Consider the following 25,583-nt stretch of genomic DNA (forward strand, 5'->3'; position numbering starts at 1 on the left):
ACTGCAAGAAGATCATTTTTCTTTTTGGATTTCAGTGCCTCAAATAAAGTTATTTGTTTTGGCAGTAGCTGCTGCATGTGTTTAGCGAGAGATATCGCAGAGATCTCTATATTTAGATAAATTTAATATATGTCCCAAAAATACTTTTCGAATCAACGCATATTTGAGTTGAGCATTTCGTTCAGAATCTAAAACTCATTTCATTTACCGTAAAACAGGCTTAAGACAATTCAGGATGAAGTTGAAATTCAATTTCTGCATTTTGCAAGGCGCTGTTTCAGAGAACTTTGCCTGAATCCTCTAGGTTTGACGCGATTCCGTCTACAAAAAGAAGTCGGGCAATGTTTTGGTTTTGAGCTAGGGAGCGCTCAAGATAGAATAGAGAGCTTTCTGAATAATATTTTGATTGTTATTTTCTGAGATAATTAGGAGTCATTCTTAGACATTAGCTTATCATCGAGTTAAAAATGTCTGGGGAACAATATGATATTTCTCCTCAGGAGAAAAGGCTAATTGAAGAGCGTCGGAACCATCGAATGAAAATGAAAGCCCAATGGCAAAAGCTGGTTTCTGACCCTCACAGCCACAAGCATGGTGGATATGTGGTAAGATATGTGGTGCTGCAATACGAGTTAAAAGACCCCAGGCTTGTTTGGGTTGTGTCTGGTTTCAACTTTACCTTGGATGATGAAAACACACGGTGTGATTTTATTTTTGTCATGCAGCCAACTTGTTTTGAAGATCAAGATTGCTAATCATGTTTTTCAAGGTGAAATCTGAAAATAGGGTGCCAGATGACATATTAAGTCATGTGACTGCAACAAAATTCTCCCCATCTTCCACAGACTAATTGTCACGTGATTTGTGCGAGCAAATCTCAAGAGCCTTGCTCAAATCGCCCCAGGCACCCTTTTTTAGATTCCACCTCAGTCAGTGGTGTGAATGTTATAAATTTATAATGTATTAGTTGCTCTGATATTTAATCCATGTGTACCTAACTAATGATTTTGAGTAATCTGAACATACATGATTTTATGTGAATGTCATTCAGATTCTGTGGCTACTGGCTTATTATTAACATTATGCCCCTCTGGTAAATTCTATCTATCATAGGAGAGCTATCAGCCTTTAATCTTGTCCTAGATGCAATCCACTTCAGTAGCATAGGTAACATCAGTCATCAGCTCTGCTCATGGAGAATGATAGGTCTTCAGCTACTCAAATAACCATGTAATCTGCATATATGTGTTAACATCAGCTGATTGTTATCAGCTGGTGTTGGATGCAGTGTGGAGTAATTATCATAATTGAATGATTCTGCAATGATTATGGTAGCACCACTTGTTAAGTTGAATAGAGTGGAGGCAATTGATCAAAACATAATGATTGGAAATTTGTTGTCCAGACCATGGTCCATGGGTCAGTTTTCAATGGGTAAATTGAAATAATTGATCCAGAGACTATGGCTAACAGTTGATGGTACTTGATCATTTTAGCTTAGTTACCTTTCAGAAAATGCTTGAATTTTGAAAATGGCTTATTGCTGGCCTCTGGTTACCTGAATTTTTGCATAACTCTAGCAGTAGCAAAGAGTGTATCAAAATTGTAAAACAAGCTTCAGACTTGCCCATTTCTTCTTGCCATTTCTGATATCTGCAGACACCAAAATAAAATTGATGAGCAGAATTAGGATGGGGGGGGGGGGGCAGGGGTTATAAACACTCCTTGTTGCATAGGGATATCTAAATAATTCTCAAAATAGCTCCTAATTAAAAAAGAAAAATCATACATAATTTGATGGAAATGGTTTTTAAGGACCATCATCTGATTATGTATTGCTCTGTTGCTCATCATATAATTAAAATATGGCCATTGCTTGCTTCCCACTTTTTCGTTTTGTGTCTGTGTCCCAAGGCTGCTGGTGGCACACTCAGTTCAGCTAGAAGCTGAATGGAATTGGGACTTTCAGCTTGTTTACTTTCGTGGGAACACCTCAAACTGTAACTGTTCCGTGATTCTCATCAGCTTAGGGGATAGTATCTGACTCCTGAGCCCATCGGTATTTTGGACTGCTTTAGCGCCCAATATTTGCTACACCCGACGGCCAGGGAACGTGACAGCGGTCGCCGTACAGGCTGGATGAAGTCTTGTGATGGGGGCAGAAGGTGTCAGGCCATGGGGACACGTTATTAAACAGGTTCACTGTATTGGGAATCGGCACGGCACGCCAGAACAGATGGCGCCTGGTGACCGGAGTTTCCCGGTCGGTCGGCAGAGGTCAGGACCTGCGCAACAAGCCCTGCGGAGGCTTCAGAGATAGTCTTGAATTCCGCCTGTAAAGAGTACAATACACTCGAATGAAATTTATAAGCGGAGCCTCTTTCTTGTTTATAAGACTATCTGTTCTAGACTTAGCGTGATGTATCCCCAAGCACGATTTTTTTTTCAACATTCAGCGCTGAAATATATATAAGGATGCATGATACAAGTACCAAGGGTCCAATGCTCCCTTTGTTGCACATTGCCCAGCTCACAGGTGGATGTATGTACAACCAAAGCTGAACAGTGAACGCTGAGTAGGGCTGTGAAGCGCGCACGTTTTCTGTTTGCAGTTCGACCCGGCCATGCAGCGGTTCATGTCGATGCGGGTGACCCAGTACGAATCGTTCCGGCCGACGCTGGGCAACTTTTTCCGCGGCATCGGCATCACCGCCATCCCGATCCTGCTGTTCGCCCAGCTGATGCACTGGGACCGGGTCAGTATCTGCTGTCTGCAGTCTCTGCCGAAGGACCGCCTCTCTTACGTGTGGTCGATAATGGCATACCAAACTCTGTTGTGATTTAAATTATTCGCGATTACTCGTAGTAATTGTGTTGAAAGTCCTCGTGTTGCATCAAGCCTGTTTTAATTAACTTAAAGGTAACGAGCCACGAGGTAAATTAGAATTAGTATGTTAAAACATTTTCGAAGGTCATAAATGCGATCTTTGAGATCATTTGAAATGCAACATTTTATGTATGTTGAGTTCGTTAGTGACAACTTTTTGACGTTGCACGAATGGTCATCACTTCTGCGTTAGAATGGTGCGTTGCAGTGTAGGCTTTATGGCCAACAGCCTGCATATCTCACCCCGTCTCAAGCCCCACCGGTCCATAGACGCGCAGCCAGCCGTGTAACGCGGTACCTTGTGACCTTTCAGACGAGGAAGGAGAAGGAGTTCAGCACCGGCCAGGTGGCGTACAAGGACCGCCTCTGGAAGACCTACCGCTAGTGAGCTGGCCGGCTCGGGGGTGGTATCGTGAATGGTGTGAACTGAACTACAGATGTAAAATACATTAGCTGATCGTGTCACACATTGTAATAGTGGAAAAGAAACGAAGGCCAATAGCATTGACATACGTGATACGGGAGCTAGCCTGGTACTTTTTGGTCGGGGTCACGTAAAATGAAAGTTTTGTTCATGAAATGTCGGTTTGCGATATGAACGTTTTTTATAATAAAAAACAAAATGCTGGCTAGGCAGGATAGAACGTTCAAAACATCAGAATTTCTCGATCTTTCGCAAGTTGAGCGTAATACCTATCTCATGCTCGTGTGACCCATATCCGTTGCAAACATGTCATGTTATCTAAGTCCTCCCTTTGCAGGAGCTTATCAAAAACCAGCAGTACCACTGGAAAGAACGAAACTTTTATTGACACCGCTACTATGGGCCTAGAATGCACAGACGACATGCAGTGATGATGATTATGTACAACGCGCTGTCTATGCTAGGAATGATACTTAGGAGGCCAGCGAAACTACAATCACTATCGTTACGTTGACGCAGTCGGAGAAGCAGAACATAGATTAGCGACGTGGAAACCCTGCATCAAAGCAAATGGCAAGCAATACCACATGAACTGATTTTTCCCGAACACGAGTTTCCAGACAACAATTGGCATGGAAGGGCGTTAAATCATGACTTCCATTCCAACATTACATACTTCAAGAGGCCTGTTTCATTCATCAACGGTGGTTGCGAAACACAAATCGCGTTTGCACTATGTGCCTGCAAAACGGCATCGTTCATCTGCCACACAAACTAACACGGTTATGTCGAACGTCACCTTGGGCTTACTGGAATACACATTGAATAGTGAACACAGGGTCGAACCACGCACTGGGTTGTCGTATCATTCCTCTGACTTCAAATGGATTCACACAATACGGACCGGAAATTGTGAGAATACCAGTTATGACTCAATAGCAATCGAGAAAAAAATGAATGGGTAGGGTGTTCGGAAACTATTTTAAAATCGGGCAAACATACGCCACGCTCAAGGCTAGCTCTCATCACCCAATCGGATCACCGCTGGCGACCGACGCCTCCCTGCCTAGTTCGCGCGCACGTTCAGTGGCAGCCTGCACGGCGGCCATCACGGCGAAGCGCATGCCGTTCTTCTCCAGCGCCATGAGGCCAGCGGGCGTGGTGCCGCCCGGCGAGGAAGCCTCGTCGCGCAGCTCGGCCGCCGTGGAGCCCGTCTCCATCAGCATGCGCGCGGCGCCCAGCATCGTCTGGGCCGCCATGGGACGCGCCAGGTGCCACGGCACGCCCATGTTGACGGCGCCCGCCGACAGCGCCTCGACGAACGCGTACGCAAAGGCCGGGCCACTGCTGAAGGCGCCGGCAAGCGCATCCATCAGACTCTCCTCCACCTTGTAGCACATGCCGAGCGCGGAGAAGATGGTCTCGACAGCTAGCAGCCAGCTGTGCGGCAAGTCCGGCGCAGCCGAGTACGAGCACGAGCCCTCCCCAATCATGAGGGGGGTACTTGGCTGGCAGCGCACCACGTGGAGCTCGGCCATGTCTGCCTGGAGCTGTCGGCGCGCAGCCAGCAGCGACGCTACACGCTCGCGGGTGACTCCCGAGAGGAGTGAAATGAAGCACCGAGACTTGTCTTCGGGGATCACAGACAAATCGGCGACCAGTGCCTCCAGGGCAGAAGGCTTTACCGCCAGAAAGATGATCTCGCTGCTGCTGATGACGCTGTCGTTGCAATTGGTAACGCGACATCCCCACTTTCTCCAGGTCTCGAAATTCCGGTCGCTGGGCGCGCTCACCATCACTTTGTTGGGCACTACGAGGCCTTTGTCGAGCATGCCCTTGGCAATGGAGCGCGCAACGCTGCCCGATCCGATGAAGCCAACGCGCTGCGCTCCCAAGCCGATGGCATACGTCACACGGCTGGTATCGCTATAGGAGACCTCCAGTTCGGGCTCGCGCTCAGGCCGCAGCTGTTTCATCATTCTGCGGAAGGGCGCCGGTGAGGAGGTGGTGACCGAAGACGGAGTCGGCCGCTTCCGGCCGCGCCGTGCCGCCGGCACCGGAGTAAAGTCCGGGTTTCGGTGACCAAGCTGGCGCTGATGCTTCTTGCTCTTGCAGTGCTCCACCAGCAGCTGCCGATGAGCTTTCATGGATGTCTCGCACGAGGCGCAGGCCGCCGAGAATGGGTCACCTGGTACGGGCATCAGCCAATCGCGGAAGGCGGGTACCTCCTCCCAGGCAGTCCGATACCGCTGCGGGTACATCTTCTTGCCGCTGCTGTCCATGGGCAGGCTATCATCGACGCCGTCTTCATTGTCGTCCTCGGCACCAGGCGATGACGGAGGATCCACATGACGCATCACCTGGATCACAGTTTCACCCTGCCGGTTGGACGACTTTTGCACCTGTACCAACAACTCTGTAGGCTCTTCTAGACCAGACATTGCCAAGTTTGAGCTAGAACAAACAACATGTGAAGGTCAGGGTTTTTAACCTCGTAGTTAACTTTCTATTGGAGCATGATACAGGCACGAATGATGCCAATGTGTTGGGCTCCTTCCTAGGAGTCAGTTGATGATAAGGATAGATGACAGCTCCTGGAATCTATAACATCTCACCTGATCTGAAACTAATCCCCTTGTTTACTGCATCCATTAAATCCATGATCTCATCTTTGAAATAGGTACATTTCCTTCTTTCAAGTTTCGACACATCCTGGTCCTGGTTTGCAATGATGTGCCATATTCATGTCCCCTATAGGCTATACCTAGACCTGTTTTCCATCAAAATCTATCTGATATTCAACACATTCAAACACAACTATGACCAATACCCAACATGACCAGGAGGCAGCCTTTATGAGCCAAAGCTCACACTGCCGTGCAAAGGCAAAAACTACTACCTATGTGAGGTCAGACTCCGACCTCACATAGTAGTTTTTGCCTTTGCACTGCAGCACATGTCTCCTTATTTCCATCTACTCTTCTGGTAAGCATCTACTGGTAAGCTCACTAAGCAATTAGACTGGCTTAAAATTATGTTAGTCAGTGGCCTTTCCACAAAGTTCTTTGGGTGCAAATCTTCTTGAATTGATGTTTCTTAGAAAAATTCAAAGCATTCAAAATGTTTTGGAAATACTGATCGGCTGAGAATTCGTAAGGATCTCTGGATGTTTCAGCACTGAAAATCCACCACACAAGGATCTTGACCCCACCATCTCTTGCGGCTCAAAAGTAAATCAGGCACCTGAAGCTGCAATTTGTGGTGCTAGAACACTCATGCTGAGTTCCTTATACTTCTCCATCTATGCTCTTGAGTCATGACCCAGCCTGAGCCCACCCTGATAGCCTCATTTTATGGTATCCACTGTTAACAAATGAATTTGGTTTGCATGGACATGACTCCACATTCATATCGTAGGTACCTGACCTACTCTCAGTCACAGTGTATATCCTTCAGTGTTCAATCCGAGGCAAAGCAACTGACCTGACCTAACCTAACCTACAGCCTACAACCTACAAACCTACCCTACAACCTACAAACCTACAGCGCCTCTGTTTGGTTGGAAAACCGGTATAAGTAAGCCTGGCGTCCCAGGAAGATGCCAGATACCATTGTAGGTTGTAGGTTTGTTTGTAGGTTTGTAGGATAGGTTGTAGGTTGTAGGTTGTAGGTAAGGTTACGTCAGGTTTGGTTAGGTTTGTTTTGGTATATATCTCCGTCATCCCAATCTGGCATCTTCCTGGGACGCTAGGCTTACTAATACCAGAAAACCTTCGTGTGACGTCTGCTCTACTAATGTCAGTTGCAGTCCCCTCTTTCCTCCATAAAAAAATCACTATTTTCACCTGAATCTGACAGGGGGAGTGAATTCTTAATAACAATAAAAAGGGCTACACACCATTGTTATTCCAGAAAGCACAGATGACATATTTATATGCTAAAATTGAAAGGATCACAATTTGAAATGCTGATAGCTGGATTCATGATGTTTATTATACCAGCATCAGGTATTATACTAAAAAAATGTGTAAATCAGGAATCAACTCAAGGATATCAGGCAAAATTTAAGTGACAAAAACATAAGTACAAAGACAGAGGCAACTGCAATATATCTGAGCCCGTAGTGTGGAACAGGGGGATATCAATATCAGATGAAAAAGAGTTCAATATCAGTATGATCAGTATTATTAACTTTATAGAATAAATATTATACTAACAGATAAACATACCAGTAACTGGCACCCCAAATCCGACTGTAGAAAATGCAAAGAAAATGTTCGATTTTCGCCAGGTTCAAAATGCACGCAGCATCAAACGAATGCGCACCAATCACAACTCAGCATTCAAAACCGTCATCCCTTGTTTTCAAACCACCCTTGTTTCGGCAGAGGAAAAGGGTCATATTTGAAATTGGAGTACACCTAACGCATCTTATTTAAAAAAAGATACTGATACATGTAGCTGGTCCCTTCAGGATAAATTTAAAGTCGTTTATTTTATTCATCAACCTCAATCGCTAGGACGTTGCTTGCTGGGGTTTGTTTGTCGAATGACGCTTGAAATAAAATTAGTATAACCTTAAACAATCTTTTAATCCCCGAACGAAAAATAAATCACTCGAAATGCAGGGTGTTTTGCACCAAATCGGCACGGTAAGCTGTGGAATGTGAGCAATGATCATGTCCCTTGCCTAGGCTGTTTTTCCATAACGTTACTGGCCCGGGGAGAGGTGACGACCCTCCTGGCAATCGGCATGTCACGTTGAAGTTTGAACCCAGACAGCAATTTGGTTTGGCTCTAGTCCGTTTTGTCCCGGCAACTCCGGTCTCAGACATGCCCAGATTTGGACCGGTGTAAACGGAATCCCAGCCAACAAGTTGGTTTTGCTCAAGTCCGTTCTGCCGCGGCAACTCCGACCCGCCAGATTTGGGCCGGGCCGGTGTTAGGTGTAGGTAAACGGGGTGAACACTGACCAGGGGTTTTGGTCGATATGTCCCTATTCCGGTTAGCCAGTATAGTATATGCCGTAGCGCTCCGGAGTTGGTATGGTTTCGGACCGCCAAGTCCTGCTCTAGACTGGCTTTCTGCCACGGCCCGTGCCACGGCCAGGTCCGGGTGCCTCGTAGCTGCTCTACTCGTAGCTTGACTAAAGAACGGTTGAGGTACAGTAGGTCTACTAAAAAAGTCCCCCGCTCCAGAGGCGGCCGGCCGGCCGAACCCCCGGATTCCAGCCCCGACTCTATTGCGCAGGCCGCGGCAGCGACACGGGTCAGGTCGCGGCGCCCGGCGAGTGGGTCAGTTGGCGGCGGCCGGCCGTAGAGTGAGGACGCCGTGTGTGGGGCGCGGAGATGCCGCAGTGCAGAGGAGGGGAAGATAATGACTCTGCACGATGCCGGAAATGATGCCTTTGTGATCTAAATTAAACACCTGCAGTGCATATCCTCCCTTGCCCCATTCCTATTTTATCATAATCCTTCAATAATCCGTAATGGCCATTCAACGCAAGCAAGCAAACAAAGCAACCCGTTTAGCGGCGACATCATCTCGGATAAAAAAGCGACAGTGATGATTAGAATAGACTTAGCGCGAGGGCAAATCGAGGGGTATAACTATATGTATCACATACCGAGTATTTTATTCCCATCTAGTGAATTAAGATTGGGATCTTGTCCAACAAGTCAGTGGCCGTTCTAGACGCAGATAAATGCTTTGTTTTCGGTCGCATCATTATCTGCAATAATTCGAAGCGAGGTTTAACCCTCGCCGGCCGAGAAGAAGGGGTGGATGCAGCCAGATGCAGCCACCATGTATTTTTTTGCGGTAGCTCAAAGCACACTGATGATAGAAGGCTGACATTTCACATGCCTTACATTTCATTCAAGCCGGATCACTTGACATCAACCACGTTTTCAGGTCAGGTCACTTAACTATGACGTCTTAACCCTATTCCTGGCGGGGGGGGGGCCTCAGGAGCCCCCCCCCCCTGAGGTTTTTTGGTTATATCTCCCAAACGCGTTGAGCTAGGAAGCTCAAATTTTCTGACTTTTCCTAAAAGGCTTCTACGCAACATGTCTGAAAATTTTGAGTTGATCTGACCTCAGGTCAGGTCACCAGAGGCGGTTTGGTGACGCTACCTCAGAAAAGTTTGCAATCACGCCAGAGCTAGAGTTTTTGACCGATCAATTTCTTCTCTTCAGGGTTTAGTTAGGGTACCAGTATGTGCAATTTGTATATCTCGGAATTTTGATATCGGTGACCTAAGGTCAGGTCAATTTCGTGACCTCCCCATTATAAGTCAATGGGGGAAAAATCAACTCCCTGTTTTTACCACTAAAACGGGTCGGAATGGCCCCATATACCATACATGACTTCATATACGATCAACCTTCACTACCTTGAGGTCTGTTTTGCTGTTGGGCAGCTGTGAGGTCATGTGACGTCATCAAAGGTCACCAAAGGTTTTTGGCCAATAACTCCGTACAGGAACAAGATACAGACGCGTGGATGGTCTCATTGTGTTCAGCTCGTCAAGACGCATCGAATGATATACATGATGACCTCGAGGTCACGTGACCTGAGGTCAACCTTTGACCTTGACCTTTCGAGGTCAACATATATATCATTCGATGCGGATTGACGAGAGGATCACGATGATGCCCTTAGTTTGTTCCTATCTTGACTAATTCGAAAGTTATTCGAGAAAAACTCTCTCCATATCTAGCGCCGCCATTTTGACTTTTTCGACCCCTGTGACGTCATCTTTGACCTGACCTGAAAATGACCTTTGTAAAAATTGTAGATCTTGGCCGTGCGTATCCGATGCCGTTTACCGCTTGTCGCTATCTTGCTTCGTTCTCGAGATCTCAGGGGGGGGCCGAATCGGCCCCCCCCCCGCCAGTTTCTTGTCCCGGCGGAGCCCGCCAGGAATAGGGTTAACCCGCGCCCCGCTGGGGGGGGGGGGGGCAGAATCTGCCCCCCCTCCCGTTTTTCGCCAATAACTTCTAAACGCGTTACGCCAGCGACGTCAAACTTTCAGCATCTTATCATACATCAATTTGACACGTTCCCTGAAAATTTGAGCGAAATCCGTCGGAAAATGTTTGAGAAATTGACGTTTTAGTGACGTCATGTTCGCCATTTTCGCCTCAAAAACGGCAAAATTTCAAACGCCGGTAACATCCTCAATTTTAAAGGAATCAAGACGTAACAAAAAAGGTTATACGTGATTCTACTTTGTCTATCAATTGGCTATCTCGGTTTTTTGAAAATTTTGGATTTTGGCCCAAATTTTTTCAAAAAACTGACTTTTTTGGGAAAATAATTATAAAATCCAAAATTTTGAGTGTATCGAAAAAACCGGAATATATGTCAGAGAACTGGTCTATGTGCACCTACATACCAATTTTTAGACGAATCGGTTCAAAAATGTGGGAGTTATTCAAAAATTTATGACGTCACGACACACAAAAATTTTGAAAAATGATTTTTTTGGAAGTTCTAGACCTCGTACGGAAACAAAAATAGCACCATTCGATTCGCCGTGAAAAACTGCATTCGATAGACACCTTTTTAGGCCTTAACAACCAACTTCAAAATTTGACCTCACTTGACCTGACCTTGACCTGACCTCGACCTGACATTCATCCAGAGGTGGTCCATATCACTTATTGAGTGTGCCTATTGAATTCTATGAGTAAAATGACCCATAAAACATGTGTCGCACATGCCCTTTTCTATATTTTGTTTTTGGTGACCTGACCTGACCTGACCTGACCTTGAACTTGACCTTTGAATGACATTGTATGCAACGAATATTGTCTTGGTAGTCTAAGAACACGTTTTGGGCAATCAGTCTCAGTCCATTCTTCGGCAACTACGGTGCAAGGCCGATACTGTAGAAACTTACATTTTGTACCCTTGACCTGACCTTGACCTGACCTCTGACCTATTTAAGCAAAAAAATGGGCTCTTAAGATCCGCTTTGTTGAGAGCTTTCGATTGCCGTTTTCCCCGTCTTTCTACGACCATCGGTTCGGAAGTTAGACAGGGGGGGCAGAATCTGCCCCCCCCCCCCCAGCAGGGCGCGTATGGCTGAATAGCCCAGCGGGGCGCGGGTTAAGTAAACCTCTGCACGGTTGTCGCTTATAAAATGATGCAATATCCGCAATGCACTTAGTGTCATATAAAGCATAATGGGGAATTATGGAAACTGTTAATTTGGCGTCGGAAATGATCTGCAACTATACCTCAAGCACATGAAATCATGACTTCATATATTCTTGGCAAGGTCTAATGCTTCACTTTTGCATTGTTCACCTTGCGTGACGTCATTTATGACGTCACTAGGGTCATACGAGTGCTTCGTCAATAACTCCCGATCAAAATGAGCTAGCCAGTCGGGACAGCCATCAATGGACTTCATGCAAGACTTGTCGAATCAAACGTTATGCAACATGTCCTCCTTTCAACAGCTTCGTGACCTGCGTTGCTCTAACATGACATTGACCTGAGGTAAACATCCTAAATTGCTTCACCTGAACAAAAAAGCATATAAATCGACGCGTCTGAGAACAGAAAACACGATTGCATCGAAATGACGATAATGCGTTTAGTTTTTTACCAAAAACCGATCAAATGCCTTGGGGCCCTTGACCTGCCCTAAGAGGTCACTGATATTTTAAAATGGGGTACCAGTCGCTGCGTCACGTAACGACGCAAGCACTCGTTTTTTTTTCCGCGAGGCTCTAGCAGCTAGCTCAATTATAGGAGCTAAACATGGGGTCGGGGAATCGCTCCCTTCTCACTCACTATTTGGCCGGGATAGTGTTTGCAATTATTGCTAAAATCTAGCATTTTGATATTTCAAACGACCCATTTTTTCCCGCCCAAGTCTTTCAATTCAAGGTCATAACACCAGGTCACGTCAAGTGACCTTACCTCAAGGAAAGTTCCTTTGCTCATCATATCTAAATACACCGACTATCCGATCGCTTCAGATCTTTCAGCGATTTTCATGGGCAACAGTATATGTATTTGAAACGTTTACTTTGCAAGTTTGACATTGTTGACAGAAAGGCCGGGTCAATTTTGAGATCGCTCAAGTCAATGGGAGAAAATTGAACTGCGCTTTTTTGGGCGGAACGCATAATAAATACTCTGAAAACATGTGGTATTTGATGAGATACAATATTGAATGAGAAAATTGTTTGTTTTGTTGGGGGCCATCTTTTTCGGTCTGAAAAGGCCCTTGCAGAGCTATGACATAACTATGCTCTGGTGTAGTAATTCATGGGTTGTGCGAGCCAGCGACAGTGATCTGCGGAAGCGAGACTGTTGCCGTGGGACGATTGCCCTGTCGGGACGGTCCAGCCGTCTCCCAAACGGTCACCCGAAGAGCATTATGTGTCCTGGAATGGATCCGACATCAACTACAGGTTGGCTGGTGGGGTGACCTGCAGTCCAAAGAGGGAAGCATGAAGACTAGGGGCGATGCGGATTGGTTTTTCCTTAGGATAGCGAGGACGGAAGGAATCTAGCACCCTTGAACCTTCCTTATACTGAATGTATCTCAGGCTGTTAAATCTCCTAAGCGTTTTTTCTCGACATCGTCAAGGTGTCATTAACAAAAATATGAAATCCGGGAGGATAAATTAAATATAGAAATTGTGGCCAACAGAACATTATCAGTTGCGTTCAACATACTCGTAAGCGTGTTCACACACACCCAGCTTACATATGAGCCATGTAATAATTATTTTTGATTGACATGCTTAAGTTATGAAATCATCTGAAGTGTTTGTAAAGTTCCACGATACGGATCTAATATCCTGCTATGCATTATGACCATTTCTGGTCAGGTCATGTCCTTGAACAAAGGCAAAATTTTTCAAATGACCTTTAAAGATCAACTTTTGATTCATTCGAAGCGTTTTGATAAGAGGGACACGAGGCTGGTAAATTTAATTTCATGCAAGTTTTAAGCTAAAAACTTTTAAGTGTTTGTTGAAAAGCAATTGGTTTTCTCATAATACCGATGGTGGCAGTTGTTGTTATTTACATGCTAAGCCGTTGACCTTAATTAAATCTGACAATATTATTCAGACATAGCGGTAAACGAGCTGATTGTTGTGTTAGGTTAGGCTCTTTCGGTCGATTTCAGAGTGGGAAGGATGATAGGAATTAGGGGGAGACAGGGGGCCTGGGCGGGAGTCCTGGACCTCATGCTCCGCTGAGGCCGAGCCCATCACGTGGGTTGGATTGCTCTGACACATGGATAGCCCTGGGCGGTGTTTCACGGCACCGCGCTGCAGCACGCTGCGCTGTGCTGCTGCATTGTTGCGGCGGTTGATATGAATTCGGGTCCACGCTAGCGTTGCGAGCTTCCGAGTCTGTTGATGTTTCCATGGAAATTGGAAAACCAATGCACCGATGCGCGCAACGCACCCTGTCTAAGCAAACTTTTACCATCGATGACCTCTAGTGACATGACCTCTGGCTATGACCCGATCCAAAATTGGCTGAAGTATTTTTTTTCTTCTTTTTGCTACTTTTGACGCTACTTCGAATACCACTTAAATGCCCAAAGATGAGTTAACCTTCGCCCTGGTGGGGGGGGGCCATTTTGGCCCCCCCCCCCTGTGGTTTTTCAGCGATAACTCAGAAACCACTTGAGTTAGCGCCCTGAAACTTTGTATAGCTGTTTATTCAACATTTTTACATCATGTCCTTTTTTTGGGGGTTCGGGTCAGGTCAGGTCAGGTCACAAGGTCACCAAAACTGACACCACCTCTAAAAAAGTTCAAAGCTCTCTCAAAGGCACAGCTTTTATCCGATCGATGTAAAATTTACAGTACTTGAAGATGTCACCCAGCTCTACAAAATGGCTATCTCGGATTTTTTATAAATGTGACCTAAGGTCAGGTCAGGTCATCGCTGCTCCCCATTATAAGTCAATGGGAGAATCGAAAAGTAGTTGTTTTTCAGCTAAATCGGGCGTGATTGTTCCTATATTTCGTTATTGAAGTGTCTTGGGTCAGCAAATCACAGCCCATGTGAAACCATTTGCTTGTGACCTCGCTGAGGTCACGCTAGGTCATCTCCCTGGTCACCAGAGGTCACCAGCGGTTTTTCTGCACTTACTTGTTATTGAATAGAGATAGAGACTCCGTTCGACGTTTATCGTGTTTGTCTCGTCAATGCGGATCGAATGATATGCAGCATGACCTATTTCGGTAAGGTCATGACCTTGACCTGAGGTCAAATTTTCAAAATGACCTTTCGAGGTCAAACTATATATCATTCGACGCGTCTCGACGAGCCAAGCACGATGGTGCATGAATCGTTTCTCTATTTTCTCGTGAATGCATGCTATAGTTAAAAACATTTTCAACGAAATTTGCCAAGTTGACCTTGCATGACCTCTGTAGGCCAAACCGTTGAGCTGAGGTCAAATCTGACGAACCTTGGCGAAAGAGCTTGAAAAGAGCTATCGATTGCTTTTTTCCGCGGCTCTCTAGCTCTTCTAGTTTCCGAGCTACAGCGGAATATGTCCGGCAACACCGAAAACACTGAAATTTGACCTATGATGACCTCTAGCGACCTCAATATTGACCTTAGCGAAAAAATGACCGAAATACTTTCGAACGTACTTGTTATGGGCTTTCGTTTGCTTTTTTCCGCGTCTTCCTAGCCCTCTTCGTTTTCGAGTTAGACGGGGGGGGTCATTTTGGCCCCCCCCCCACCAGGGCGAAGGTGGCTCAGACCCACACCAGGGCGCGGGTTAAAAGAATGATGCTCAATCCCCATTTCCCCTCCAACAGGGCGTGAAAGTCTAGGCATTCCTGTGGGGCACGAGCCAACAATGACTATCTCATAATCATTGTGGCCATGAACATCTACTGCCATTCTTTAACACCAGCTTCGCTGCGCTGAGCGGTGGCCGTCCCGTTTGTTGGATTCTACAGCTGGCTGGCGGAAAGCGTTACCGGCCGCCCGTCCACCGCCCGCGGGCCGGACCGAGCGGTCCCGCTGACCCTACCTGACCTGAGCCCGGCGCGATATGGGACAGGCAGACGGGGGTTCGGCTCAGCGAAGGCAGCGCCCACTGGTGCTGGGGACTTTTTTAATAGACCTACTGTACGGCACGGCTCAGGCTGATACAGCTAGAGTCCGGCTGTGGTGGTGCGGGTGAGCTCCGGGAGCGTGTGTCAGCTCCAGTAGAGCTTCAGACCTTGCGCGTACCTCGGCCGGAGTAAGTGCCGGAGCATTCAGAGTAGGACCATTACGACCCAGACTAATTCAAACTGGCAGAAAAGGCAGAGCCTATTTTAAGGGAATTTGACTGGGGGGCAACCTGGAAAATGGTCTTTAATAATTCCATTAACCCTCGCCCGTATTGGTGTTTTCCAGCTGCGAACGTATATATGGGGGGGGGGGGGGGTCCGTTGGACCCTCCCCCTTGCTGTTTCGCCCCTGATCGAGTTAGAGCTTCGCGGAAAAAACGACCGTGTTGCCCGTGATGAAAGGAAGCCGATGATACCCAATTTAAAGGTCCTAGGTCATCGGTTGACCTTCCAGGTCAGGTCAATGACCCAAAAGTCGGGAAAATCGGGAGTTAGAGCATAGTAAAGGGTGGCTGCTATGGTTTTTTCGGGGTGCTGATCACGAATATCATCTTAGTTATGATCATAGATGATGTCTTCATGCATTTAGGCCAGGTCGGGTCAGGTCAGGTCAGGTCAGGTCAACCAGTAAGGGTTTTGCCGGGTATTCGTAGCTGGTGACAACCGCCTCTGACAGCTCCGTAACATGTTACGAAGGCACCAAAACTACAGGGTGTCTCAAAAGTTCCTTGACACATTTCCCATGCCAATAAAGCATATAAGAACCGGCCAAAAATCTAAGGTTTTGGTGTCTGTGTGTACACTAGACAAATATGCATGCTTTGACAACTGATTCGGAAGGTTAGAAACCAAACCCTTTGTTGTATCTCCAAAAATATTTGCCCATACCGATTTTCGTCGCTCCGTCAGCTGCCGGAGGCTGATAAAAGGTTACCAGCTTTCAACTTTCAAGCTCTTGCAGGGGAATCCCCTGCAGTTTCTGCGTCGGAGTTAGGTTTGACGAGCTTCCTGGCAACATCCGTTTCTCCCTTAACCCGCGCCCCACTGGGGGGGGCTATTTATAGCCCCCCTCCCGTTTTTCTGCAATAACTTCCAAACCGCTTGACGGATCGACGCCAAACTTTCAGCACCTTCGGCTGCATCAATTTGACACCTTGTGTCAAAATTTTAACTTCGTAGCTACCATAGGTCGGCCGGAAATGACGTCAGAGTGACGTCATGTTCGTCCGATTTCGACGCAAAACATTGAACCACGGCAATCGCTCCCAAGAGCTCAGTTTTTAAGCTAGATCCAATTTCTTTACATGAATGGACTCAGAATTGACCGCGCTATCAAACTGCTATCTCGGATTTTCAAAATTTTGAAAATTTCGAAAATTTTATATAATAATATTCAAAATTTATATTTTTATATTTTTTTCAAAAAGTTTTTGACTTTTCGAAAAAACCGGAGTATATGTGACAGAACGCATGATTATGACTAACTCTAGCAAGTTTTAGCTAAATATCTTCAAAAATGGCCAAGTTATACGCATTATTGCAAAAAATTCACAATTATTATATTTTCAAATCAATTTTTCAGTACGTATTTGACATCGTACACCAATATAAATGGCACCATCGTGTTCCTGAGCTCAAACTGCATCCAATAGACACCTTTTTTGTTGAAAAATTTTAACTTCAAAATTTGACCTTTTTGACCTGAAAGTGACCTGACCTAAGCTAAATTCGACTCAAAATGACCTCGAATGACACAGATGACATCAAATTCGAAATCTATGGCCTAAATGGACCATAAAACATATGTCACGTGACCGACGCATGACATAATATTTCCGTGACCTGTGATGACCTGACCCTGACCTGAAAATCAAAGTACAAGTTTGGTACCCTCAAGGTATCTAGAGCATCTGTTCACGAGTGTGGAAACCAAAAATGAGCCTGATCTGACTTGTAAGACGGCGGCCAGAGCCCAAAATGTGAACAAGCCAAAATGCTAATAATTTTTACTTTGACCTGACCTGTGACGTCATCGGTGACCTCGAGGTCAATGAAATTAGGTTTCGCTCGACAGTTTTTCCGGGGCTATCAGACGCCGTTTGAATTTTGACGATCGGCCCAGTAGTTTCGGAGTTAGGAGGGGGGGGGGGGCTATGAATAGCCCCCCCCCCCCCCAGTAGGGCGTGTTATACACAGACCCCAGTGGGGCGCGGGTTAAAGCCGACAGCTTGCATCGACACCATCCGTGAGTATTTCGTAGGTCTTCTCTGGCACCAACTCCTTCATGAATGACTGGCGCCGACCTCCCAAGTAGGTACCATTTTCCTTTTCAAAACAACCCCATTCTTGAACAAATGGGAGGTGCCAGCGGCAATTTTTTCGCAGCATATCGTAGCAAAATGTGTCGGTCATCTGTTTCTTAGACACATTGTGCAAATTTTGCAAATCCCAAACGCTCGTCATTTCCCATGCCAAGACCTTCGCTAGGTTCCGGAGTGTTTTCCTCAGGAGAGGTTCTGCTTTGTGAACGACCAAAACATGTCCATCGTGCGGTTTTGTCCGGATTTTGTGTGTAAAAGAAAGCTATTAGCTTCAGATCTGCCTCTTGAAACTTCGTAAGATAAAACTTAACATTAATTGACACTTTTGGAGGGTCACTTGTCTTTGTCTTTATTTTATGATGACCTGCAATTTTTGAAACTGGGTAACCTTTGTCTGTTAGCTTCTAGTCAGTTTTCAATAGTTAGGACTGCATATTCAGGTGCTCTTCGGAGCACGAGTCTGCTGTCTGCTTCTCAGCCGACCCGATTTTGCGACCTCCACTTTCATGTCTGATCCATGGTCAAAGGTGAACCCTATTTGTGAGCTCATGAAGGGTCGAATGCGTTTGAAAACAATGAAACTGCTTGAGGAAGGTTGCCACCAATGCCCATGCAAAATTTTGACTATTAATTTCTTGTTGATTCCGAATTATTGACAAAAAAAGCCTGGCTGGTACCTGTCAACGAACTTTTGAGACACCCTGTGTAAACGGTCAAATGGTTGCTAAATTTGAATTCAGCTCCAAAAACTAGCCTAAGTAGAAACATATAAAACTCGGAATGTGAACCGAGGTCATCAAAGGCAAATGACCTGACCTGACCTTCCGGTGACCTTGACACCCGCCATAATGCATGGGAGCAACATCATATCCCATGTTTTGAACGTTTGAAACCACGAAAAGACTGCCAAACGCGCGGCTAATGCGAGGCGACATGCGCCGAATCGCGATCCCGGCCAAACATGGTGCCATGGTGCTAGGCCGCCGGTGCATCTGAAAGAACTGTGGTGCCCCTGACAAGCCTGAAGTTCCAATGACAGGCCCGTGGTGCCCCTGACAGGCCCATGATGCCCTTGCAAGGCCGGTGGTGTCCATGCTAGGCCGATGGTGCCTCTGCTAGGCCGCTGGTGCCCCTGGGCCCTGACAGGACTGTGGTGCTCCTGACAAGCCTGGAGTGTCCCCGACAGGCACGTGGTGCCACTAACAGGCCCAAGGTGTCCCTGCGAGGCCGGTGGTGCCCCTGCCAGGCATGTGGTGTCCCTGCTAGGCCTCTGGTGCCCCTGACAGGCCTGTGGTGCCCCTGACAGGCCTGTGGTGCCCCTGACAGGCCTGTGGTGCCCCTGAAAGGACTGTGGTGTCCCTTGGCCCTGACAAGCCTGAGGTGCCCCCGACAGGCCCGTGGTGTCGCTGACAGGTCCGTGGTACCCTTGCTAGGCCTGTGGTGCCTCTGGCAGGCCTGTGGTGCCCCTGGCGGGCCTGTGGTGGTACCCCTGACAGGCCCAAGGTGGTGCCCCTGCGAGGCCGGTGGGGCCCCTGGCAGGTCTGTGGTGCCCCTGGCAGACCTATGGTGCTCTTGCTAGGCCGATGGTGCTCCTGACACGTCTGTGGTGCCCCTGACAAACTTGTGGTGCCCCGACAGGCCCGTGGTGCCCCTGACAGGCCCAAGGTGCCCCTGCGAGGTCGGTGGGACCCCTGTCAGGTCTGTGGTGCCCCTGGCAGACCTATGGTGCTCTTGCTAGGTCGATGGTGCTCCCAACAGGCCTGTGGTGCCCCTGACAGGCCGTTGGTGCCCCTGGCAGGCCTGTGGTGTCCCCGAGCCCCAAGGGGCGGGGGTCATGAGTCGACCCATATGACCCACCCTTGGATCCACCACTGGTTATTACTTGCAGACTGACTCATTTGACATCCATTGCAAAACAATCACAGTAGTATGTTTGTCACCCTGTTCCTTTATGCCCATTTTTATAGTGGGCAAATCTCGACGACTGGGGGGGGGGGGGCAATTCCGTTGAGTGCGGGGGCATTTGCCCCCCCCCCCCAGTTAACATGTTAAAATAGGCCCTGAGAAAAGGGGTACGGGAAGAGCGCATAGGAAATCTCGCCTGTGAGCAAATTTGGTGACTATGACATGCAGCATTCCGTAATTCAGAACTTCGGGCGGAAAATGATGCCTAATATGGAGAATAGGTATTTTTATTCCAAAAATCAGAAAATGGCATTATTTCATCGTTGAAGAAAAACTGTTTCATGCATTGGAACAGCCAGACAATACTGCATATGACTTGGCCATTGGTGCATGCACATCTTAACCCTCGCCCGTATTGGTGTTTTTCCAGCCGCGAACGTATAAGGGGGGGGGGGTCCGTTGGACCCCCCCCCCCCTTGCCGTTTCGCCCCTGGCCCTGATCATGGTAGAGCTTCGCGGAAAAAACGAGCGTGTTGCCCGTGACGAGAGGAAGCCGATGATACCCAATTTTAAGGTCCTAGATCATTGGTTGACCTTCCAGGTCAGGTCAATGACCCAAAAGTCGGGAAAATCAGGACCAGTTAAACGTTGTAAAGTGTGGCTGCTATGGGGGTTTTTGGGGTGCTGATCACGAATATCATGTTAGTTTTGATCACAGATGATGTCTTCATGCATTTAGGCCGGGTCGGGTCAGGTCAGGTCAGGTCAACCAGTAGGGGTCCTGCCGGGTATTCGTAGTAGGTGTCAACCGCCTCTGACAGCTTCGTAACGTGTTACGAAGGCACCAAAACTACTCAGTAAATGCTCATATGGTTGCTTAATTCGAACTCAGCTCCAAAAACTGGCCCAGAAACATGTAAAACTCGAAAAAGTGAACCGAGGTCATCAAAGGTCAATGACCTGACCTGACCTTCAGGTGACCTTGACACCCACCCTAATGCACGGGGGCAATGCAATATCATGTCACATGGTTGAACGCTTGAAACCACGAAAAGACTGCAAACGCGTGGCTAATGCGAGCCGACATACGCCGAATCGCGATTCCGGCCAAACATGGTCTTGAAAAGTAGGTCACAGGTCAAAGGTCATTTGGGTCAGGGTCATGAAATTTTCAGGGTAGGTGTAAAATTGATCAACTCGAGGGTACTGAAAGTTTCGTCGCGATCGGCCGATTTTTACGTGAGTTATTCGCGAAAAACCGAGGGGGGGGTCCGTTCGACCCCCCCTTTACGGGCGAGGGTTAAGTCAGGTCCTGTCAAGATCCTCACATGAAATCCACCTTTATCAATTAGCTCCTGGACCACGTCGTGACACGCGGTAAGCGGCACTCGAAAGATCGTCGAAGATCACGACGAAATTATTTCGGTCACTTTTTTGGTCAGGTCAAACTTCAAAGGTCAGGTCACCTGAGGTTATCCCGGCAGTTGCTGGGGTATTTCGCCACCCGCCGTTTGCTGAGGGGGTGGGGGGGGGCGTTAAAAATCCCCAGCCGATAACTCGAGAACCAATAGGCGCAGCGAAACGCACGAGGCGGCAATCGAAAGAACGTGACGAGACGCTTCAGATGAGTATTTTAAATGGAATTTTGAGGCCACAGGTCGGGTCAAGGTCAGGTCAAACACCTGAAATCGGGCTTTCAGTAGCATGGACTTCGGAACCTCGCAATGGGCGCCTCTCGTCATAAACTCTGTCAAAACGGTGCACAATCCTTCATATACTAGAGTGAGTGAGAGTGTCGGATGTGTTACACGATCTGCAGTGGCTCACTGCACCAGACATGGCCCTGTATCATCGAATATGCTCTGTCACCGTTCCGTGCTTCTATCCTCAGGATACTGAAGTCCTTCTTCTCCACGCCGCAACCCCCCTCCGGGCTGGACAGGCAACTTTATCTCATGCGGGCTGCTCCCTTGGAGCGGCACCGCTGCTCCCGAGGGAGCGCACCCCGTAGCCGGGTGCAGTGAGTGCCTTGGGGCTGGGTGGCCTGTCCTTTGGACGGGCTCAGCCCCGGCGACTCACTAGGGTGCCTGCCCAGACCAATGTCTCCCCCTATATCCTATCATCCTCCCGGCTCTGAAATGGTCTCATTGGACCGAAAGGGCCTAACCCAACAAAACAAAACAAAAATGTTCTGTACACCGCATTGTGGAGACACAGCAGCCGACTGCTATGGCAAGCAAGTTGGACAGCGCGTCCGACCAGGGTCACAACACGCGAAATGCGAACCGGTTCAGGCTGCCACGAATTCGAACGGAGGCAGGCAGGCGGCAACTTTTGTATAGCGCGGTGTCTCGGAGTACAACGAATTCATGCACCGTTACAATGGTCGTCCAGCATTCAAAACCGCCGTGAAACGCTATTTACTGGAGCGTGATTCAAACTGAATAATTGACTTACATGTATGTGTGTGCTTGTGCTTGAATTGTGTGTGTCTGTTTTGCTATGTCAACTCTTTTTAACGTTTGACGTTGCGTTGATGAAAGGCCGCAGTAGCGGATTTAACGTGAATACAATGAAAGAGGCGCCTCTCAATTTTCTCCCATTGACTTATAGCCTATAGGTAGGTAATGGAGAGGGCGTAATATTGAACTGACCTAAGATCGCTGAAATCAAAATTCCGAGGCCTACATTTTGTACACACTGTTACTCTTATCAATTCCTGAAAGTTTCAAGTAGATCATTCACTCGATGTAGCTTTGACGAGCATTCTGACTTTTTTAGGTGAGGTCACTGAACATGACGTGAACGTCCCCGAAAGTGATTAAAGTGCGTTGCGTATATCTTATATTTAAGCATCTCATTTCATGTTTTCGAGGGTAACATTTTTCGCCATTTCTACTATGGGGAAACCCATAGATCTACTAGCGACCCTCCCCGGTCGCTATAATCGGGACGAGTTCCCTATTAGCGTTTTTCTTTGCAATGTTTGTGAATATGTTCTTTGTAAATAAAGTTGTGGATATTGGGGCAGAAAATGAATAAATTCTGATAGGAAAATGAACGATCTCTCCGAAAATCAATCCAGTAATACAGTGGCACCCATACAGCGTGAGCAGTGACGGCTCAAATTAACCCGCGCCGGGCCTGCGGTTTTTCGCAGATATCTCAAAAACGGCGGCGCGGAGCGCCGCCGTTTTTGGCACACCTGTTCGTGCATCTATTCCGCACATGTTGTGAACATTTCAGACCCAGGTCGCCCTAGGTCAGGTCACCAGGTCACGCCAAGTGACCTCACCTCAGAAAAAATAAGAATGCTCGTCATAGCTACACCGATTGATCGATTGCCTTGAAACTTTCAGCGATTGATAAGAGCAACATTATCTATAAAATATTTATCTCGGAATTTTGATATCGGTGACCTAAGGTCAGGTCAATTTTGCGGCCTCTCCATTATAAGTCAATGGGAGAAAATTGAAAAGCGTCTGCGGTCTGTTTTGCACGAACGCTATTCTAGACACTCTCAAACATCGAGATGTAGGTAAAATTGACACACTGCACAGTGGGGATTTTTCCGATCTAGCACGTATTTATTCGTAGAGGGCAAACCATAGGTAATATTGTAGCCAGATTGTGCACAGATGTTGGCTGGTGTGTTCTGGTGAGAATTTTACCTGTAAATGCGAATAGTCAACATAGTATAGGGGGTTCAATTGGACCCCCGGCTCAGCCGTTTGGCCCCTGATCAAGCTAGAGCTTCGCGGAAAAATCAAGCGTGCTGCCTATGACGAAATGAGGCCGAATATATCCAATTTCAAAGTCCAAGGCCATTAGTTGACTTTCCAAGTCAGTTTAATGACCCAACTAAAGTTGGGAAATCGAGACCTCTTGAAACTTCGCAAAGTTAGGGTGTTACGGGGTATTTTGGGGTGCTGATCACGAATTTCATGCTAATGTTGATCACAGACGATGTCTTTATGCATTTAGGCCAGGTCGGGTCAGGTCAGGTTAGATCAACCATTAGGCGTCCTGCCGGCCATTCATAGCAGGTGTCACCTACTACTGATAGCTTCGTAACATGGTACGAAGGCACCAGAACTACTTCGTAAATATTCAAATGGTTGCTAAATTCGAAATCAGCACCAAAAAGTACCCTAGAAACAAGTAAAACCCGAAAAAGTGAACCAAGGTCATCAAAGGTCAATGACCTTGACTTGACCTTCACGTGACCTTATCGCCAACCATGATGCATGGCACCAACATCATTTCATATATTTGAGCGTTTAAAACCACAAAAAGACTGGAAACCGCGGATAATGTGAACTGGCATACGCCGAATCACGATTCCGGCCAAACATGGTCTCGAGAAATATGCCACAGGTCAAAGGTCAGTTGGGTCAGAGTCATGAAAGTTTTAGGTTAGATGTAAAATTGATGATCTCGAGGGCACCGAAAGTTTCGTCGCGATCGGCCGCTTTTTGCGCGAGTAATTTGCGGAAAACCATGGGGTTTTATCCGAGCCCTCCCCCTCCCCCTCCCCACAAGTGCAAGGGTTGATAAGGTTACGGTATGTATTATTTACACTTGTCATCCTATTCCTAATGAATGTGTCTCAGAAAATATGCTTCATATAAATCACGAAGTAAAATTATTCGCCCCTGTCCGGAACATACCTATATCGTGCTGTTTGCCCTAGCGCTCCTAGAGTGGGGTGTTAAGATACTCTAATGTGAATATTCCGTGTTCAGGCAAGTTCCGGCAGCCAAACTAGGCGTTGACTTGTGCAGGAGAAAGTGGCGAATTTGATAGGATATATTTCGGAGTGGAAAAGTGTGGAAAACATTGTTGATTTCCTACATTTATTTAGAAAACCATTCCTTCAACATGGTGTCTGTAAGGGTTTTTGTAAATGGCATTTTTGTGACCTTAGTAAGGTTGTGGCATACTTTCTGTTTGCCATTCCATTCCCAATAAAGGTGCCTTTCAGAAGATATGCAACTTTAAGACCTCGCAAGATTAAAACCAACAGGACAGGACAATGAAATTGAGCTATACTTTCGGGCCTTACTGAGCCCATTGAATAATCACGCATGAATGTTAACTTTGGGCGCATTTTTCCTAGTCTTGCTGTGGACATACAGATAAAACAATGCCATATATGAAAAATTCAGACATTTCTTAGCCCCACTGACACAAAAAATAAACAAAAATCCAAAAAAGATTTTTTGAATTAATAGGCGCTAGATCGGAAAAATCCCCACTGTGCACTGAACCGGAAAATGGCAACTGTGACCCCTCGTTATGTCCCCGAGGTCATCTCAGGTCACGAACAGAATCTAACAGTTTTTCGCTAATATCTTCTAATAGAGGCGTGCTAGAGCGCTGAAAACGCCTTAGATGTGTTCGGCTCGACGTTACGGATCGACTGATATGCAACATGTTCCTTACCGGTCAGGTCATGACTTTGACCTGAGGTCAAATTTTCAAGTTGACCTTTCAAGGTCAAATTATAGCTCATTCGACGCGTCTCGACGAGAGGAACACGATGCTGTCAAAAGTAATGTCATGGCTCTTTTGAGTCAAAAGTTATTGCCGAAAAACAGCTTTTCGTTAAAACGGCTATTTTTGGAGTTTTTGCCCTCTGGAGGCTAAACCGTTGACCTGAGGTCAAATCTGAGAACATTGCTCAGAAAGGTCTGTAAAAGGGCTGTCGAATGCGCTTTTCCGCGGCGCTGTAGCTCTATCGGTTCCCGAGATAGTCGTTGGCAGTTTCCAAAATGTTGAAATAGTCAACATTTTACCTTTGGTGACCTCTGGTGACCTGACCTTTGACCTGACCCAAAAAATGACTGAAGTGTTTTCGTCCTTATTTTGGACGCTCTTTCGATTGCCGCTTACCGCGTGTCGCTACGTGGCCCAGGAGCCGA

General features: G+C 46.9%; 2 protein-coding genes across 10 annotated transcripts; one reads left to right on the plus strand and one right to left on the minus strand.

Annotated features, from left to right (window-relative positions):
* Positions 1-341: 341 nt before the first annotated feature.
* On the plus strand, positions 342-3,352 carry LOC122375404 (NADH dehydrogenase [ubiquinone] 1 beta subcomplex subunit 4-like). The gene is made up of 3 exons (XM_043354768.1): positions 342-605; positions 2,613-2,756; positions 3,201-3,352. Exons 1-3 carry the CDS (start codon positions 468-470, stop codon positions 3,270-3,272), a joined length of 354 nt encoding a protein of 117 aa, XP_043210703.1. The 5' UTR covers positions 342-467; the 3' UTR covers positions 3,273-3,352.
* Positions 3,353-3,672: 320 nt separating this feature from the next.
* LOC122375402 (pyrroline-5-carboxylate reductase 3-like) lies at positions 3,673-7,844 on the minus strand. 9 transcript variants are annotated; one of them, XM_043354766.1, is made up of 2 exons: positions 7,820-7,844; positions 3,673-5,765 (listed from the first exon to the last, which is right to left on the minus strand). In XM_043354766.1, exon 2 carries the CDS (start codon positions 5,750-5,752, stop codon positions 4,337-4,339), a length of 1,416 nt encoding a protein of 471 aa, XP_043210701.1. In that variant the 5' UTR covers positions 5,753-5,765; positions 7,820-7,844; the 3' UTR covers positions 3,673-4,336. The 9 variants fall into 9 exon arrangements, with proteins under 9 accessions (XP_043210701.1, XP_043210699.1, XP_043210694.1 ...); XM_043354764.1 differs by lacking the exon at positions 7,820-7,844 and adding an exon at positions 7,767-7,789; XM_043354759.1 differs by lacking the exon at positions 7,820-7,844 and adding an exon at positions 7,541-7,643.
* Positions 7,845-25,583: the final 17,739 nt, after the last annotated feature.

This window comes from Amphibalanus amphitrite, unplaced genomic scaffold, assembly GCF_019059575.1.
Source record: "Amphibalanus amphitrite isolate SeventyFive unplaced genomic scaffold, NRLGWU_Aamphi_draft 001833F_arrow, whole genome shotgun sequence".
Lineage (NCBI taxonomy): Eukaryota > Metazoa > Arthropoda > Thecostraca > Balanomorpha > Balanidae > Amphibalanus > Amphibalanus amphitrite.

What these genes read in the sequence shown, in the direction of transcription:
- LOC122375404 (XM_043354768.1), top strand. Translation starts at nt 468, where the DNA reads ATGTCTGGGGAACAATATGATATTTCTCCTCAGGAGAAAAGGCTAATT. An exon ending in ACAAGCATGGTGGATATGTG is followed by an intron (nt 606 to 2,612) that starts GTAAGATATGTG and finishes TTCTGTTTGCAG; the next exon opens with TTCGACCCGGCCATGCAGCG. An exon ending in AGCTGATGCACTGGGACCGG is followed by an intron (nt 2,757 to 3,200) that starts GTCAGTATCTGC and finishes GTGACCTTTCAG; the next exon opens with ACGAGGAAGGAGAAGGAGTT.
- LOC122375402 (XM_043354766.1), bottom strand. Translation starts at nt 5,752, where the DNA reads ATGTCTGGTCTAGAAGAGCCTACAGAGTTGTTGGTACAGGTGCAAAAG.